At 39.6% G+C, this 19059-nt stretch overlaps 2 protein-coding genes across 7 annotated transcripts in view; both read left to right on the plus strand.

Moving 5' to 3' along the window:
• The first annotated feature begins 68 nt into the window (after positions 1-68).
• Positions 69-3780, plus strand: LOC134219491 (uncharacterized protein K02A2.6-like). Its single transcript, XM_062698238.1, has 2 exons — positions 69-220; positions 261-3780. The coding sequence occupies exons 1-2, from the start codon at positions 163-165 to the stop codon at positions 3605-3607; spliced, it is 3405 nt and encodes a 1134-aa protein (XP_062554222.1). The 5' UTR covers positions 69-162; the 3' UTR covers positions 3608-3780.
• A 2951-nt stretch (positions 3781-6731) lies between these two features.
• The window catches only part of LOC134223222 (axin), a 105873-nt gene continuing 93545 nt past the window's right edge, over positions 6732-19059 (plus strand). Inside the window, exon 1 of one of the 6 annotated variants that reach the window (XM_062702365.1) lies at positions 6732-6863. The gene's annotated coding sequence lies outside the window, so the exon portion shown is untranslated. Of the gene's footprint in view, positions 7202-19059 lie in introns of all 6 variants that reach the window. The other 5 variants (XM_062702364.1, XM_062702361.1, XM_062702359.1 and 2 more) reach the window with 5 other exon arrangements.

Here is a 19059-nt window from a genome sequence, read left to right on the forward strand (position 1 = left end):
GATGGAGATGTCCGCGAAGGGCGGACAAGAGATCCAGTCCCGAGTCAAAACGGAGGTGAATGCGGTTGAACATCCGGCAAACAAGGGTGCAAAATCGAAGGGAAGAAGAACGGGAAAATGTGCTGAAAATGAATCGCGCCCAAGTGAATCGAAGAAGGGTGCATGCTTCCGCTGCGGCAACACGAGTCATTTCGCAAACAAGTGTGTTCATGCGAAAACGGTCTGTAATTTTTGCCGCATGACGGGTCACATCGAGAAAGTCTGCCTGAAAAAGAAGAGTGCGTCGAGCACGAAAAACAAAAGTGATTTCCACCAAGTGGAAGAGTGCGTAGTGCAACGTCAACAACAGTTAGAAGATGATGTTTACGTTGATGAAATCTGTGGTTTGTACGACGTGGAAAGTCGAGTGGACAAATTCTGGATCGTCCTCTCGGTGAATGATTCGAAAGTGAGATTCGAGGTAGACACTGGTGCGCCGGTTGCGATAATGAGCGTTGCAGATTACGAAAAGCTCTTGCCGGGTGTCAAGTTGGACAAACCGGATCTATCTCTTGTGAGCTACAGTGGAAATTCGATTGGATTGCGCGGTATGTGTACGGTCGTCGTTCAGTACGCCGGTGAAGTTTATCGGTTGCTCTTATACGTTGCGGAAAATCGAAAGCATCCATTGCTGGGCAGAAGCTGGATGAAAGTTTTGCGGCTGGATGTTAGTAAGTTTTATGAGGAAGTACATTCGGTGACTGATAATGTTGTGAAGTGCACCACCGATGAGTCGGTGAAGAAGCTCATTGCGCAGTACAGTAGTGTATGTGATCAGTCTATGGGCAAGATCGTGGGACTCACTGCAAAACTGCAGTTGAAGCCGAACGCGCATCCGGTGTACATTAAAGCACGGCCGGTGCCGTTTTCATTGAGAAGTGCGGTAGAGCAAGAAATTGAAAAGCTCGTTAATGACGGTGTGCTCGAAAAAGTGAACCACAGTGATTGGGCGACACCCGTGGTCCCCGTTATGAAAATGAACAACAAAGTGCGATTGTGTGGTGATTACAAAATCACCGTTAACCGAAATCTTGTGGTGGACGAGCATCCTCTCCCCACTGTCGAGGAGCTTTTTGCGAATGTGGCAGGTGGAGAAAAGTTTTCGAAGATCGATCTGTCACAGGCTTACCTCCAGCTTGAAGTGGATGCCGAGCAACGAGACATTTTGACCCTGAGCACACATCTGGGCCTATACCGGCCAACACGCCTGATGTACGGCGTGAGCTCTGCACCTGCGATTTGGCAACGACTGATGGAAGAAGTGTTGAACGGAATACCGGGAGTGACAGTGTTTTTGGACGATATTCGCGTGACGGGTCCGAACGACAAAGTACATTTGCAACGACTTGAAGAAGTGCTCAAACGTCTGAGCCAGTACGGTATGCGAATAAACGTGGACAAGTGCGTGTTTTTTGCGAATCAAATTGAGTATTGCGGTTACGTCGTCGATCGCCACGGTATACATAAAGTGAAAGAGAAGATCGATGCGGTGCAAAATATGCCAACCCCCGAAAGCAAAGAGCAAGTGCGATCCTTCGTCGGGTTGGTGAATTATTACGGACGTTTTCTTCCTAACCTGAGCACGATGATTCATCCGCTGAATCGTCTCCTGCGAAACGATGTGCCGTTTGAGTGGTCGAAAGCATGCGAAGAAGCTTTTAGGAAGGTGAAACAGGAGATGCAATCTGACAGCTTTCTGGTGCATTATAACCCCGAGCTGCCACTGGTGCTTGCGACCGATGCATCACCTTACGGAGTCGGAGCGGTCCTTAGCCATGTCCTTCCGGACGGCTCGGAGCGGCCGATACAGTATGCGTCCCAAACTTTGAACGAGACTCAACGTAAGTATAAACAAGTTGATCGAGAGGCATATGCGATTGTATTCGGCATTCGGCGATTCCACCAATATTTGTACGGGCGCAAATTCGTGCTGTACACGGATAATGAACCTGTCAAGCAGATTTTCTCCGAGACGAAGGGTCTACCCACTATGTCGGCCTTAAGAATGCAGCACTATGCTACGTTTTTGCAGTCTTTCGACTACTCTATAAAATTCCGTCCCACAAAGCAACATTACAATGCGGATGCATTCTCGCGGTTGCCAATTGCAATGAAGCAGCCGAATAACGTTGTAGAAGAAACTGACTTGCTGGAAATCAGCATTATCGAGACAATGCCTCTTACGGTGAATGATCTGGCCAAAGAAACTGCGGCAGACAGTTCGGTCAAGGTTCTGTTGCAGGGATTAAAGAATGGGAAGACTGTCGAAGCCAGAGATCGTTTTGGTATCAACCAGAACGAGTTTTCGTTGCAGCAAGGGTGCATTTTGCGGGGAATTCGAGTTTATATTCCTCCCAAGTTACGCACAAAGGTGCTTCAAGAACTGCATTCCACCCACTTTGGAAGTACTCGTCTGAAGTCACTTGCGAGAGGCTACGTATGGTGGGAAAGGATTGACAGGGACATCGAGGAATTAGTCATGAACTGTGCATCCTGTCAAGTCACACGTCCGAATCCTACAAAAGCCCCACTGCATTGTTGGGAACCGGCAACACAGCCGTTCGAACGTGTTCACGTTGACTTCGCTGGGCCGTTCATGGGGAAATATTTCATCGTTTTCGTAGACGCATTTACTAAATGGCCGGAAGTGAAGATTCTACGAGACATAACGACTGCTACAACGATCAACTCCTGCAGAGAATTTTTCTCGACTTACGGAATACCTTGCGTCCTGGTCAGCGACAGAGGTGTTCAGTTTACTTCGAGTGAGTTTAAGCGGTTCCTTGAACTGAATGGTGTGTTCCACAAGATGGGTGCGCCCTATCACCCGGCCACGAACGGACAGGTGGAAAGGTTCATTCAGACCTTCAAGAACAAAATGAAAGCCTTGCAATGTGATAAAACGAAGATGAATGTAGAACTGTGCAATATACTTTTGACGTATCGCAAGACTATCCATCCTACTACTGGAAAATCCCCTTCTATGATGGTCTTTAATCGCCAAATTCGCTCCCGTCTTGATTTGATGCTGCCTGGTCCGATACATTCGGAAAGGGCAGATCCGAAGATTCGCTCTATTCCGGAGGGAGGAAGAGTTGCTGCTCGTGATTTTCTAGGCCATGAGAAGTGGAAATATGGCCGTATCGTGGAAAAGCTTGGGAAGTTGCACTATATGGTACAGCTGGATGACAATCGTATATGGAAGCGGCACATCGACCAACTTCGTGAAGTAGGACCAAACTTGCCAGTTCGTCGCAGTTTGCCGGATATGCCGATTCTGCCAGACGTTTCTACACAACCCACAATCGCTCCGAATGCATCCAGTAGCCGTACTGTTCCGGCTAGTCAAGAAGCGCCAACAACCGCCAACTTCGGTGCAACGATTGCAAGTCCGAGTGTTCAACCTGTCTTGGTGTCGGCTTCAGACCCTAGCCAGACATTGAGTGTTCCGACTACGAATAAATCATCGGAGCCATTTGCGAAAAGTGGACGAAGCACAGGATTACATCAGCAAACGCCGAGAAGATCAACCCGAGTAGTGAAAGCACCCAAGAGATTGAATCTGTGAAATGTAAATCATAAGGGAGGAAGAGCTGTCATATATTTTACATAACCATTCCCACTGTGAATCTTTATAGCTTTCTAGATTTGTACCTTTATATTGATTATCCTTGCGCTCTTCCCACCCAACATATTTCTCTTGTCATTTCCGCTATACAACATTGTAAACAGTGTGTAAGAAGTACCCGCGAATAAAACAGTCGAAATTGAGAACCATTTACGGAATGTTGTACCTCGTGTTTTACTGTCCACTACGCGTTAAATCCTCACGGCCACAACAGCACCATTTTGTTTTGCTGGAAAAAATGTATTGTACACGGTTTTAAATTTTATGTGCGGGTGTTGATAGTTGTCGACTACAGGTCGATGCACATAAAATTTATTGGCAAGTCGAATGAGTTTTAAATATATTACCATTATAATGTATATGCTTAGTATTTAAATACCCAAGTTAACTAATAAAGTTCAAGTGATGCACATGAAATCGAGCTATAGACAGCCGAATCTGTTCTATACACTCAACTAAACTATCTTAGAAACATCATAAGCCTCATCTTATGAACCGTAGAAAAATAATCGAGTTTCATTTTCATTGAGCCTCTTATGATAAATTAGTTGGCCCGCGATGAAATGCATTTCTGTTTCTTATGAAGTCCGTAATACTTATCTATAGAAAAAACAAAACATAAGAGCTGTCTTATGATATTCATCACTTATCTTGATGTGAAAATCTCATAACACAAATCTTATGAAATGAGTAGTCAACATGGCGGAGTATGCATAAGTAGACCATCAACCGAGGAAACTTTGAATATTTCCTCACAATCTCCAGATCGCTCCAGATCGATCGCAGTTAAGAGTCCGTTGTAAATTGGAGGAATGCAAATGTAGGTAAATGATTCCTCTTGTTAAAGTTGTGTATTGTGTTAAATATTTACTTCTAAAATCATAATTTATATTTTTCAGAACCTTGTCGGTGCAGCTCATCGATTCCACCAGCAGAAGGAAAAAAAACACGGAGAATTCTTGAGTCTTATCAACTGGTGTAATCATCTAGACGGATGGTGGTCGAGGTTCTGCAAAACCGCACCGAGCGGCCTTTTGATTAATTTAGTGTTAGAAGGGAAATCGGAAATTTACCCATATCAATTCATGCGTACAATTGTTGTATAGTATATCCCCAGTTCTGGGGCTGAGGTTTGTAATCATTGAATCTGCTACACAACAATTTTGGTAAAAATAGGGATATTTATTGGCCTTATTCAGCAAAACCTCGACCAAATATCAATAGGATGAGTCCGCGGCATTGAATATTGGTTTGAATACATTGAATAGAGTATCGTTTAATATGATGTCATATATTATATCTACGATAATACTGCGAATATTACTTTAGGTTTGCTTAAATTTTATTGAACAAAATGTAAACGCACCAAAGACAAGAAAAAATAAAATATTATGTTGTAAAATAATTTGCTTTCTTTTTCATTTGCTCTCGTAGGAGTACACAGCATGCATCATATGCAAAAGTGTTTGATCTTCATAAGATTCTCTTATGAATTTCTTTATGTAGAGCGCTTAGGCTTAACATTTTCATAAAACAATCTTATGAAAATCATTCTCGGTCATATAACACACAGTTCATAAGAAAATCGTATGAAGTTTATGAGCAATTCTTATAGCAAAAAAACATAAGAAATTCGTATGACTATCATTAGTTTTCTTGGCTGAGTGTATGATTCATGCACATAAAATATAACGGTGATTTTATTTCAGTGTACCTATTTTCTTTGCGCAAAACACGCTAAAAAGCACGCACTCATATTTTTTTAGTATTTTATTGCACGAGAAAGGCACCAACACCGCTAGGTAGATTAATCAGGGTTTTTTATTTACCTTTCACTGTTTCACTGTAGCTTATGCTAGCGGCAACTGATCAATTCGCCTTGTAGTCCGCCGTCGCATAGCAATGCTTCTTCAAAAAATCGAGAGTTCTGTTTACCATTCTTGTATTGCTTATAAAGGAATATGTTTCAGAAATTAGGTTTCGCTTTTTATCAGAAAGACTCACCTGGATGAATCTTCACCTTACCTTAGTGTAAAGGTGGAATTAAATATTAATTTATTTTAATTTCTCAAATAGTTTACTGAAAATGAACAATTAGAAAGAGAAAGAAGAGGAAAAAGGGCAGATCAGCCGTCATGTCAAGCGTAATTTTTCATAACGACGTATGTAACAAAAGTAAACAAAACGGGGTTTTTAATACAACGTGACAATCACACGCGGCTTTATATAATACGCATCGATTTTACTGATTTCAGATCTTAAAATTCTTTAATTCAATCTTTTTGCGAATCGACGTATGTACAAATTTCTATTTTTGAAGTCTCACTGTTACATACGTCGCTTTAACATATGGGAACTAAGAGCGACCTATGTAACAAAAAAAGCAAAACAAAACAAAACTGCAGTTGCGTCAATCGTGCACTATGGAAAACCGACCAATGTACACCGACGTACGTGTAGCATACCGGTGTATGTTTAATTTTATCGTTTTTCACAGTGAATTTGAATGGACTGAGCTTTGCTGTGAAGCACGCTTATTACGTGTCATGTAATGATGCATGCCAGCGGAAAAAAGTATTGAAAAAAGATTTAATTTTAAAACAGTTTTAGAAAAAGTTTTGCCAATTTTCTGCAAAGGATTTCTCGAATCCTCATAATTGTTACATACGTCGTTATGAAAAATTATGCTTGATGTATTATTTTGCAGTCATCTTTCGAACATTTCCCGCTCTTCGAATTTCTCTTTCCATGCTGCATCCTGCTGCATGTGGGCGTACCAATGCGATGCAAAATGACTTTCACATACATTCACTTTTCAATCAACTGTTGAATCTTGTAAAATTTCGTATCGAGTGCTTGCAATCCTACCAATTTGCCAATAAAAATATTTATTTATAATGAGAAAATATTTAATTCTATTCGCACCACCCAGTAAATAAATTATGTCATGTTGGCAACAAAAAAATATTTCTACTGACTGGCTGCATCCTGGGATTCCATCGCAGGCAACTTCACTTCGGATCGGTCTGTCATTTTGTGCCGCATCAAACCGCGGTGGAAAGAGGGAGTAAGCAACAACACACTCGGTTCGCACGCCGCCAGCCCATCCGAAAAAAATCCAGTGTTTTCTTCTTATTCGGTATGTTCGTTCGTTCGACGTCGTCGTCCCCATCAACATCGCTGGCTGATGGTTGAGGTGATTTTTTTCGGTCCAAAAAATGTACAAGAACGACAAACAAGCGGTTGAAAGTGTGTAAAACTATTCTGCATTTAGAGGAAAATTCTATGCAATCCAAGCTATCGCGGTTTTGGTTTCTACATTGGATTATGATGGCGTTTTGACGGCCGTGAAAGTGCGTTCGTGTACCAGGTTCCGATCCGGATAAATAATTTCGCTGGTGGAATTTCTGAGGTGTGGAATAATAACAGGAGGCTGTGCCCCACTGTCAGGAAGGGTGTTTTTACATGTGTGACAAACAGAAGTGTAGGAGTTCCGGATACGACGATGAAAAGTTTTGGTGAAAAATCTAGGTGGTAATTTTTTTTAGAGAAAAAGTCGGAATCATGTTGATCATTGGTACATAGGGTATCGTAGTCGACAATGGCTGCAATAGCCAAGTAGTGTAGAGGAATTTATAACTTGGAAGATGATCCGGAACAGCTTTCCGAAATCGAACGGGAAGACTGGCAAGTGAGAAACGATTAGCAAAAAATTAGAGCAATAGAAATTCCAATTCATGTGCGTGTATTTATGTTTCGCTGCCGTGTGCCGTGGTCGTTGTATCCGACGTCGTTTCCATCTTCATAGCTGCCGCTGCCGCCACTGTGGCGAGTTTCGAAATCTTCATTGTATTTGTTGCTTCTATCCTCCCGATCTTCACCGCCGTAGGTTGCACATACGACGGCTATAGATGCGTCTCAAGGGAATACGCACCGCGACCGCCGCCGTAGCATGGAAGGCAAGGAGGAAAAACGGCCAAACAGCTAGCAGACCCCGTGTTGATGGTTGCCAGACGAACGGTATTGCATGGTATTCAGATTGGATCGGACAAACAGTTGATAAAAGCTAAACAACAGACACTGAACAAATAGAAGCTCTTTGTAGTAAAGTGCTCAGTTTACATTTTGAATTTGAGCATAACTTGTGGATAACGTAGAATACCCCCGATTCTGTTTTTACACGGATTTTATACACGGCCGCGTAAAAATATCCCACACAGAATGTTAACAATGTTGCTCAATTTTGCATGATTTGTCGAGAAGTCATAAAACTTTTTTTACACGGATTTTCGAATTTTGAACTGAAGACTTTTACTCGGGATGCATTTCCCGTGTAAAAAAGGAATCGGGTGTAGTTAGTTACTATCCAAAAGTTAACCACAGGTTCAAGACAAGTATCTTGAAATCCAAATCAATCCTCGCAGCATGCGTGAAATAATAAAAATGACAGTAGTGCATTGCTTACGTATTGAAAACGCGAGTGAATTTAGTTTTGGATTTCGGAAAGCTTGTCCAAGGCGGGGTCCATAGAGTAGTTGTATACACGTCTAAATCTAGATCAGATGGTCATGGGCTCGATTCCCACAGTTAATTCAAAAGTAAAGGATTGTCAATGTCGTTCCTGTTCCAACATCCACGTTACTTCGACCCGGCAGCCAAAGTACCGGTACTACAAGTGTCAACCCGATGTTGGTGATGAAACCAAACATGCACTAAAACATGATGCATAAATTATGATCAATTGAAGCTTGTTGAAACATAATTTGGCAAAATAATTTGAATGACTATAGCGCAACTAGCGTTCTAGTACTATTCCCACCCCCTTCACGGACACACCATTTAATATAAAGGGGATTAAAATCGATATGCCTATAACCGAAAGCAAAAGTCTTCGGTTGTAAAATTAAACAAGATACAATTATAGACACATTCACGAAAAATCAAAATGTTGATAAATATGATCGCAAAATATGCTTGTAAACTGCACTGTAAACTTTCCCAAGCTCGATAAGATTGATTCTCCCATTCAAATTGTATAGAGTTAGTTCCTTGATCTATTACCAGATCGTTATGTCGTTGGTTTAACAAAAGTAAATTATGAGTGCTTATTTAAATTGGATTTTTATTACAATTCTGGCATCAATGCCTACACTTAAAACTCATGGCTTGCGCGGAACTAAACCACCCGCAAGTGATGTATTGGTGTCCGTCTCTTTCGTACATTTTGATTTCGGTTACGAATAATATGGACAGACGAATCAGTGATAGGCCAGATCAGCAGGAAACGTAGCGGGAGTGAGCTGTAAAGATGAATTAAAGTGTTAATTCTTGTTTTTATTTCCTACTATTTTGGATCTGCCTAGTCGCACTTCCAAGCAACTGCCACCAGCAGCTGTGTTCCTCAAAAGCGGGTGAACTTCGAAATGCACCATAAAACGCTCGAGGATTGTTTACGTTACAACTAAAAATATACGGAATTTTTCTCTATCACTGGATGTGCTCTCGTCTCCCTGCATAACAATCTACAGAAGCCCTTCCACCATTTTCATTTCCCGTAAAAATGTGGAAACCTCACAAATTCATTTCGAAATCTAGTTTCTGCTTAGTCATTATTTATCGTAAAAGATAAACAAATCCCATCACTACTGCTTTGGCTGTCCGCTTTCCCAGTTTTGCGATTCAGTTGCCGAACGACTCTCTGCTGAATGATCATTTTCCGAAACCAATCGATAATCCGATCAGCGAGTGATCTGCTCTTACCATCCAGAACTGTGTTCAGTAGGAGTAGGGTAATTGTTGACAGCGGTCCCAATACCTGCACAAAGTAGGACAGTCTCGTTAATTTTATACATATACTGATTACGTTTTGGAATGTGCTTCGTTTCGCACGGCAGCTTGGGCCAACAGCTTTGGACTTACTAATTAGTAAATAATTAGTGGGTATTGTAAAAGAGCTTCGTTTAAAAGGGGACTGGATACCTTGCGCCCCAGAGACACTGTCGCTACTTTTGCTCAATGAGTAGAAAATCGAGGGATCGAATTCAGACTATTCGCTTGATAATTTCATCGATCATATACCTTCCCTTCACATGCTCACCCTACTAGTGGTAAGAAATTATTCATATTCATGTGTTTTTATTTTGAAGATCGAATCGCCTGCCAAAGCGAAGTTTAAATAGAATCAAACTGCCAAAGCATGTTTAAACACCTTTTGCTAACCTGAGTTGTAGAGTCAAACAAACGTTTCTTCATTAATGGCAGAAGTTTAATGATCATTATTCGACGCCGTACTTGATCTATTAAATTCATTGAGCTACTGGAAGTTATACATTGAGGACGATTAGTTTACTTGTTTACTTGTTAACTTGGGTCATTTGGCCGCAAGGGTCATTTGGCCGAAAGGGAGATTTGGCCGAATAGGACATTTGGCCGAACATGTCATTTGAAACGTGAGAAATGAGGAGTAAGACGTCTCATTACTTATCTATCATTTGTACAAGAAGTGACAAGTGAATAAAGCGACGTCTCACTATTCACTTCGCGCTCTTCATTTTTCACTTCTTGCAGTGAGAAGTGAGAAGCACGAAGTTAATAGTGAGACATCTCACGTCTCACTTCACATTACTCACTTAACACAGCAAGAAGTGAGAAATGAAGAGTGAGAAGTGAGATGTCTTACTCCTCACTCCTCATTTTTCACTTCTTACTGTAAAAAGTGATGATGAGAAGTGATGAACATTACTCACTTGTCGCTTCTCTCCTTTTACAGTGAGAAGTGAGAAGTGGGACGTATCACTTCTCATTCCTCATTACTCCCTTTGAAATGACATGTTCGGCCAAATGTCCTATTCGGCTAAATGACTTTCGACCAAATGACTTTCGGTCTAATGGTCTTTTCGGCCAAATGGTATATTTGGCCAAACAACTTTCAGCCTAGTGGCCTTCGGTCAAATGGCATTCACCCGAACGGTATTCGGCCAAGTAACCCTTCCCCCGTTTTTACCTCTGTGTCTCCACAAATCTTACAGGGAAAAAAATGTTAATGGGATGGTATCACACTGAAAAGTGTTGTGCCCGTTAGAGCTTTTTAAACATTAATATTAACACTAATAAATACGATGAATCGCGTACAAAACAGAACCGAACACTTCCAGAACGGCGCGAAGAACTGAAGCATGGTTGATTAAAAAAGTTTAATGGACGCTCTTTTTTTTCTCTTCTCTTCTTTTCTCCCCTTACTAAGCTGGGCCAGCCTATTAGACAGTAAGTCCTTGAAGATGTTCTTTAGCTTCGTCCGCCACCGTTTTACTCTCTTGACGTAAATATAGTTCTCCGTAATGATCAGCAATGTGGTTTAACCTTTGTGCTATCCCGTCTTTGCTTACATCTAGAGCCGGAAGTGTTCCGTCTGGATTAAATGTTGGCTCGGCCGCACCCCAATGATTTTCCAGTTCCTGAACAGGAAATACGTGGTAAAAGACAGGAACATCGTTTTCGACCAGAGGTCGTACAGACTTAACATTTAACACCTAGGGTAACGGTACCAATAATGGAGGTATTAGTAGATCAACAAAAGAAATATTTTTTCAAAATAGATAATTAGGGGAAATTTAAATTTTCAATACCTTAGCCAAAAGATAAACTAATAAATTTGCTAGCAAAAATGAGATTAGTGTCATATAACATCAACAACTACCAAATATCGCTTGCACAGGCTTGCATCACTAATGGGTACACTGTTCCTTTAGTAACGGTAAACATTTATTTTGGTTCCCATAGTGAGACTCGCCACTATAATTGGTACAGTTGCACCACTATAGGTGCAATTTTATTAAGGAAAATCATTGTTTTCAATAGTTTTTCGGGCGAAATCTTAGGGTAAGTTGTATTTAACGGGGTATTAAAAGGACGACGCATCAACTGAAACCATCGTAAAGTGTATTATTATGAAAAATCTCATTAAAACCCCACTGCCTCCACTATCGGTGCACCTCCACTAAGGTTACGGTTATCCTATGTTGTGTAAGTTAAGTGTAAAGGGATTCCAGCTAAAAGATTCTGAGCCTGGCCTACTTGGCTAGCTGTCAACATAAGCCCAAATCGTCACAAAATCAAACTTAACGCATCATCAAGGTGGGGTTTATTGCGGATCCCTTTTGCTCACATGTTCACACTACTTGTGCATACTCCTCATTTCGCTTATCTTCGAATGTTTGCTTACATCCTAATGTTAGTACTCACGGCAATTACTAAGAGCCCCGTAACGCTTGGATTCTGGCCAGTTCATCCTTCGACGACAGTGAATCCTTCCGGAACAAACACACAATCTTCTTCAGTCACTGGTCGCGCAGCTCATGCACGGAATTTAGCATGCAGGTCTCCGTTCGGCTTACCGTTTGGCCAGTTCTGTGGTCGAGACCGAGCCGCGTGCTCCCAATGTTGCGTGAGATTCGTCCCCGTATGCTCGTTCCTCCGCTGCCACCGTCAATGTGGGTGCTCTCCGTTTGCTCTGCTCCAGCCAAAGATACCGTATACCGACAACGACCTCGTCAAAGCTTCTTGTTCTAGAGGCACTGTTTGTGATTCGGAGATTTTAGGACGTTGTGGTCGTGTCGCCACCCGTATCAACCTTCCGAATCGGGGCACTCTGCGAGGCTTTATTTCACTAGAAAACGCTAAACATAAGAAGGGATCCTGTGGCAAGGATCGAAATGAGCAGTACTGCCTTTTTCGGCAAGCAGAGTGTCATTGGCATACGGTGGATTCGATCAAAAGATATTTTCGCAGAATATTTTAGTTACCAGATAAAGATAGTCGCTTCGGTTCCCTTTGTTCTGCTGTCTGAAACATGTGTGATACCTAACTGTCAAATCGTATGTATTTTTTCTTCATTGACACTTAGATCCCCTATCCTCGCCAGCACAAGATATTCCGGACAGCGACGACAGCGACAATCTTTATCTGGTAACTAAAATATCTTTTATTCGATCCGTTATGTTCTGTTTGTTGCTTTTACGTGGTTTCTCCATAATTAATTCGAGGGTCAAAAAATAACTTATTGACGCTTATCCATAGCTTGAAAAACTTTTCGTCAAAGGTAACAGTACTTCTTCTAATTCATAGCGACAAGCATCTTTACTTAAATAAGTAGATACACATACAGGGTGCCAATGAAAATAACATTTTCGATTTTCAAAAAACGTCTTTACTCACGAGTTTCATTGCCCCAAAATATGACCCCATGCAAAATTTGAGGTCAATCGGACATGATTAAGGGGTGCCTAAAATTCATCAAAGTTTTGAAATTTTTACCCATGAAGGGTCGAAAATTGATTTTTTGTAATTTTAACACCGGATATTTAGGGACATTTAGGGGATTTAGGGGTACTCAAAAATAATCAAAACTTAATTTATTTTCTCACAAAGGGGAAATTTATTTTTGTTTTTTGATGCCAAAGGACTCGAAATGCATGAAACTTTCAGAATTTTTCTTTTTTATAAATCGTCTGTTTTAGGACTTTGAAAAAAATTCTTATGGCGAAAACAGTTTTTCATCGAATTTAAAAATCGGACGTTACGCAAACATTTCCTAAGCCCTAAAATATGCCCCTATACCAAATTTGAGCTCCATCGGACATGATTTAATTTTGAATTTTTTGTAACTTGATCTTTACACGTTGTATTTTGAATTCATGCGGTACCGCGTAAAAATAAACCTCAGTTTAATATATATTGCTTAGCAATCTGATAATTTTCTCCGTAAGTCTGATTTAAAAAGTTTGAAAGCAAGATTTTGAGCACTCCTATGGAGCTCAAATTTTGCATAGGGGCATATTTTAAGGCTTAAGGAATATTTGCGTAACGTCTGGTTTTGAAATTCGATGTCAATTTTTTTCCCATACATTCCATTGCATTGGCACCCTAATCACGAAAAATTAGGGTGAAACTCATATATCATCTTTTGGATTTTCACAATACTTGGTAGCAGAGGCGTCGCGTCCGCATGTGCAACCTGTGCACTGCACATGTGGCAATTCTATCCCCAACATTTAATCTCTCGATAGATTTCTTGTCTTTCTAATCCAAACATATATTTGAATTATGTGCATTTGATAGATGTTTCAATTGTTTCATGCAAATTTGACTATTAGATACATAAACGGAAAATATGCATGCTTTTTTATAGGCGGCATGTAATGTGAGGCAACCAAATGCTGCGATGGGGGCGCGTTATATTTTTTTTACGATTCTGAACCGACCCACCGACACCACATGTTGATACAACACGGAACCTTCAGGCGAAAACGCTTTGTCATGCATCATACACGCATTATTTTGTATGTGTGGATCATCTGCTGTAACCGCAATCGGCGATGTATAGGTAGTCAAAGCGTTCTTCGCTTGCAGTGCACGCAGTGCACGGTTTGGTGCCTATCGAGAACCCTTTCAAACAGCGCATGCGCGATTCGGTGAAGAGGGCGCAATCGGAACAAAATCGCGCGCGCATTTCTGCTCCCTCAAAGCGTTCCATAACGAAAGTTCCGCGTTCAATAAGCACCGCGAAGCAAAAGCGCTTTTGATATTAATTTTTCATATTAAATGGGATGGCCAGTTTACATATCCACTAATCCTGGCGACAATGTACTGTCCGATAATACTAGCGCGACATAAGCTCAATTTAAATAGAAATTTTCATCTCTAATAAGCGTTTGCAGTAAAGCCTGTTTACAAATACGCTTATTATATTCGACATTGAAGTATCCGACAATATTAACATAATGTAGGCAGACATTTCATCTTCTGATGAAAATCAGAATTATCGAAAATAAAACGGGTCAACATTTTCAAAGAATTTTATTTCTGAAGGTTTTTTTTCGAGAAATCCAATATATTTAGTTAAGGAGGGGGGGTACGTCAAATGTCAATGGTCCACAAAAATTTAAGAAAACTTTTATGAGGAAATGTCTATGCTGATGGACGGAAAATTGTTCGACATCTGTCCAGTCCAGAATATTGATCAAAGAAATAAATTGTAAATAGAATAATTATTAATTGAGAAGAGTTAAGGCTATGAACTTCATTGTTTATTGTATAGACTTTATTTTTCTGTTGTGACATGCTAATTACAAGTTATTATTAGTAACTTTGCATGATTGATATAGTCCAATTTCCTTTTCTCCATTTAAAACTTCGTCTTATTTTACGAAAAAACTCAATTTAGAATTGAAAGTGCCAGCTCAATAATTTACGAATAGATGTATGTCTTATTTGTCACATTGAAAACGATTCTGGTGATAGTAATTTTTAATTTTACGAACTATCACTTTTAAGCTATCACTATCAAGTAGCTAAGAACCAATTAGATGCAACAAAATAAGCAAAACTTATTGAGAAACGCGCTGGGAAATAACTCGTTTATCATTTCAGGTACCTTTTATGTGTTTTTCTCGAAATATTAAAATAGTGCACAGGTTGAAGAATTGACCACGCGACGCCTCTGCTTGGTAGACAAGAACACCGTCTTCGACCAGAGGTCGTACAGACTGAACACTTAACATCTACGCAACTGACATGACACATAATACCCAGTGGACCGGTGGAGAATTTTTCGATCACGACAAGTGTCCTTCTTACCGAGGCGGGAATCGAGCCCACGCTCCATAGTCCATGCCTCTAGCAGGCCTGGTAGCGGGTCACTTTTTAGTGACTTGGTCACTTTTTTCGGGCAAGTCACTAAAAAGTCTCTTTTTTCGACCTCAAGTCACTAAAGTCACTTTTTCTCACAAAAAGTCACTATTTTCAACTATTTTGAAACTATTGACTATTTTTGAATGAAGCTTTATATATAAGTCGGATGATGCTTTGTTCATGGCGGAAATGAAATTACGGATCTTGGAAAAATGATCGCTCTGAAACTTCGCCAGCCAGCCTTCGCTTATTGGCATTTCACCAGTAGCTAATTGACCTTTCCCGTCAAAAATTTGCTCAATCGATTCTTTATTTTATTTAAAGTCAACTTTCCCAAAGAACCCATATTTTTTGACGCCTCTAAGTATTTTTTTAAAATTTGAAGCAAAATATTTTAAAAGTGTTGTTTTTTAAGATTGGGCTAAAATTCGCCTGATTTTGAACGAACAGCGGGTGAATTTTTCAGACCGGTTTACACGTGCAGCATTTTTTCAACTTTTGTTTTGGATTTTTGAAATAGTTAGAAGCTTGAGAGAGAGTTGAAAGAAAGAGAAAGTTGAACTTAAATAAGCCAAAGAATCGATTGAGACAATAAAACGAGATGCAATATTTGACGGGAAAGGTTATAGATATTATATCAAGGGGGTAAAGTCTCCCCAATTTTGAAGATTGCATGCGCTGAGAAACATCGAATCATTGTAGCGAATTATGTTAGTTTGCCGAAGATTGAATGGTTTGGTTTGATTAAGAATGATTGTAGGGGAAAGTGGGGGAAGATGGCCATCCTAAGCGGTATCCCTTGTAAAATAGTGACACCTTTATGATGACCCGTCTTTGACATAAGTATCAATAAACACTGGTTAATAACGTATCAGTATCTTATAAACTGGTTTTAAAAAAGGTGCTTTTATGATGCCTATATTTACCATATGGGGCAATATGACCACCCGTGTGACGTGTTACCATGACGTCGGGGCAAGACAAGCATGGACCAAAAACTATATCAAAAGTGTGCTAAATTTGTTTAGAATAGGGGACACATTTCTTGCACTTCTATGGATTATGTTCAAATGATGCTTCGTTAAAAAATGGCGTATTTCATGTTGATTTCTTAACAACTGGCACTACTACAATATCAGAATTTGCCTAAAACTAATTTTTACTGTTAAAACCATATCCTTTGTTTTAAATCATCTCTGATTCATGCAGAAACTATTTTGATCATTTTTTAAATGCATTTAAGGGTTAGGCGACTCTTAATCATGGAGATGACCTTGTTCCTATACAGTTGGCAATACCGCCCCAGGCCGACGTATATCCAAAGATTTATATCCTATCGAAACTAATTACTGTGAATCTCCTTAAATTATTATTGTATATAGGCTATAGTTATATAAAAGCTTCGGTAAATATCACTTTGTCCTGAAAAATGATTAATTTAGGCTTCAATTGTTAAATTATGTAACTAAAATTTTTTAAGAAAATTCGAATTTCAACTAAACCATCTTCAAATCAATATTACAAGAACAAGTGAGTTTGTCAAAGTACATTTTCAGTTGTATAGCCCTTTTACATTATTGTGAACCATCCCTTGTAATAATAATGTGAATATAATGCTAACTTAAGGCATAATTAACGTTGGCTGTCTTGCCCCATATGGCCATCTTACCCCACTTTCCCCTATCTTGCACCAGACGCAACAATCACGGTTGTGTTGTAACTACTGAGTTATTAACGAAGTTATGATTCTCAGCGCGTGATATTTTGGTAAAATAAAAAAAAATTACATATTTTCAAATCGAAATAATGATATTGCATCTATGATTGTACTGCAATCGAATTGAAAGGCGATAATTTAAATATGTGAGGGATCACCAAAGTAAGAACATGAAAAAAAAGAAAGGCAAAAAGCCGTTTTTTCCTCCCAACATCCTTTTCGATCAATATTTTGGAATTTTTCAAAATATATTTTGATGATAATTTATACATTTCAAATAGCTTCTTCTTCTTCTTCTTCAATGGCTCTACATTCCAACTGGAACTTGGCCTAGCTTTTCAACTTAGTATTCTATTAGCATTTCCTCAGTTATTAATTGAAAGCTTTTCTATGCCCGCCATTGCATGAGTATGTATCTTGTGTGGCAAGTACAATGGATACACTATGCCCAGGGTGTCGAGAATGTTTCCAACCCGAAAACATCCTAGACCGGACCAAGAATCGAACTCGCCATCTCCGGATTGGCAATCCTACGCCTTTGCTCGCAAGGCTACTGGAGACCCCCTTTCAAATAGCATAAATGTAAAAGATTCCAATCGTGTTTTTTTTTTTAGATTTTATTAGATTCGTTATATTTTGATAACTTTTGAATTTGAAGATGAGCCCGACGGTCCTGTATTATAAGCAGGAGATCAAGCGTTCAATTCCAGGTTCGTTGAAACTGAATTTTCATAATTTTTGTTACGTTTTCTACCAAAACGATCCGTACTGATGTTCCTTTCGCACTAAAAATTCCAAAAACTTCCTAAACCTATAGCAAATCTGCATCTTTCTTAAGTAGGTGTTCAGCTAATCCAGTGATCGTAACTTTCACTCATTCTCACGAGAAGAGAATGTTCATTCACGCAGATTTTTGCCTAGAAATCATTTTCGGGGAAAAAACATGAGTGATAGATAACCATGTTTCGCTCACTTCCAGTGGCGCAAACGTTTGATTTGCTCGCAGGACTACTCATAGTTCTTAGTAGTCCTACTTTTGACTGAAAATTTAGTAAAATTTCCTTGGCATAAAAAGAGAGGGCAAAAGTTAGCGTGCACGATTTTCGTTTCTTTTCTGAGTTAATTATGAGAGAGTGGTGATTGAAAGATGGTTTCCATTACAAATTACGAAAAAAATTCTCCCTCGACCCAAAAACGCCTAATTTCGTCTCATCGAAATTGCAACTGAAACTGAAAGTCACTATTTGGTCACTTTTTCTGCAACTGAAAGTCACTATTTGGTCCCTTTTTTCGTCAGCTTTGGTCACTAAAGTCACTATTTTGAGCGGCATTGGTCGCTACCAGCCCTGCTCTAGACGATTGACGGCGCTAATCGCACGGCTAAAAAGCCCACAAAGAAACGTTCTTTATCTAAAATATTTAAATCAGCTCGTGTGGAAAAGAAGTTGAAAAAAACATTTTGACATTGGAACGATTTTCAAGATGTTTTCATGAAATAAATGCTTAGGAGCCTACTTTTGTGGCGAAATACAAGATCATAAATTTCAAGTTGATTTTTCATGGCTAATTCGCAGAATAATTTCATTTTCACAGTTTTTAAGTGTGGGTCGCCAATGAATACATGTGATTCCATGAACATTGCCAATTATCAAGTATCCAGTATCTAGTAGTTCAAAAATTATGTTTTAAAAAAATATTTTTTTCCAAAATGTTGATTTTCTCGACCACCATCGATCTAAATCATCGGACAAAATTAAAAAGTGGGTTTATTTATTTTCGAAAAAGAATGATTCTACCAAATATTTCGGAATTCAGAGATATGGTATAGGGTAATTCGCCAAATGTTGAACGGCTAATTTCTTCGCCTATTGTTGAACGCACGTGCATTTCTTATGGGAGTTCAACAATAGGCGACAAAATTAACCGTTCAACATTTGGCGGTTTTCCCTATGTGTTTCCCATGAAATAGCTGATTTTTCATACAAAA

This window comes from Armigeres subalbatus, chromosome 3, assembly GCF_024139115.2.
Source record: "Armigeres subalbatus isolate Guangzhou_Male chromosome 3, GZ_Asu_2, whole genome shotgun sequence".
NCBI classification, from domain to species: Eukaryota; Metazoa; Arthropoda; class Insecta; order Diptera; family Culicidae; genus Armigeres; species Armigeres subalbatus.

What these genes read in the sequence shown, in the direction of transcription:
- LOC134219491 (XM_062698238.1), top strand. Translation starts at nt 163, where the DNA reads ATGCTTCCGCTGCGGCAACACGAGTCATTTCGCAAACAAGTGTGTTCA. An exon ending in AGTGTGTTCATGCGAAAACG is followed by an intron (nt 221 to 260) that starts GTCTGTAATTTT and finishes ACATCGAGAAAG; the next exon opens with TCTGCCTGAAAAAGAAGAGT.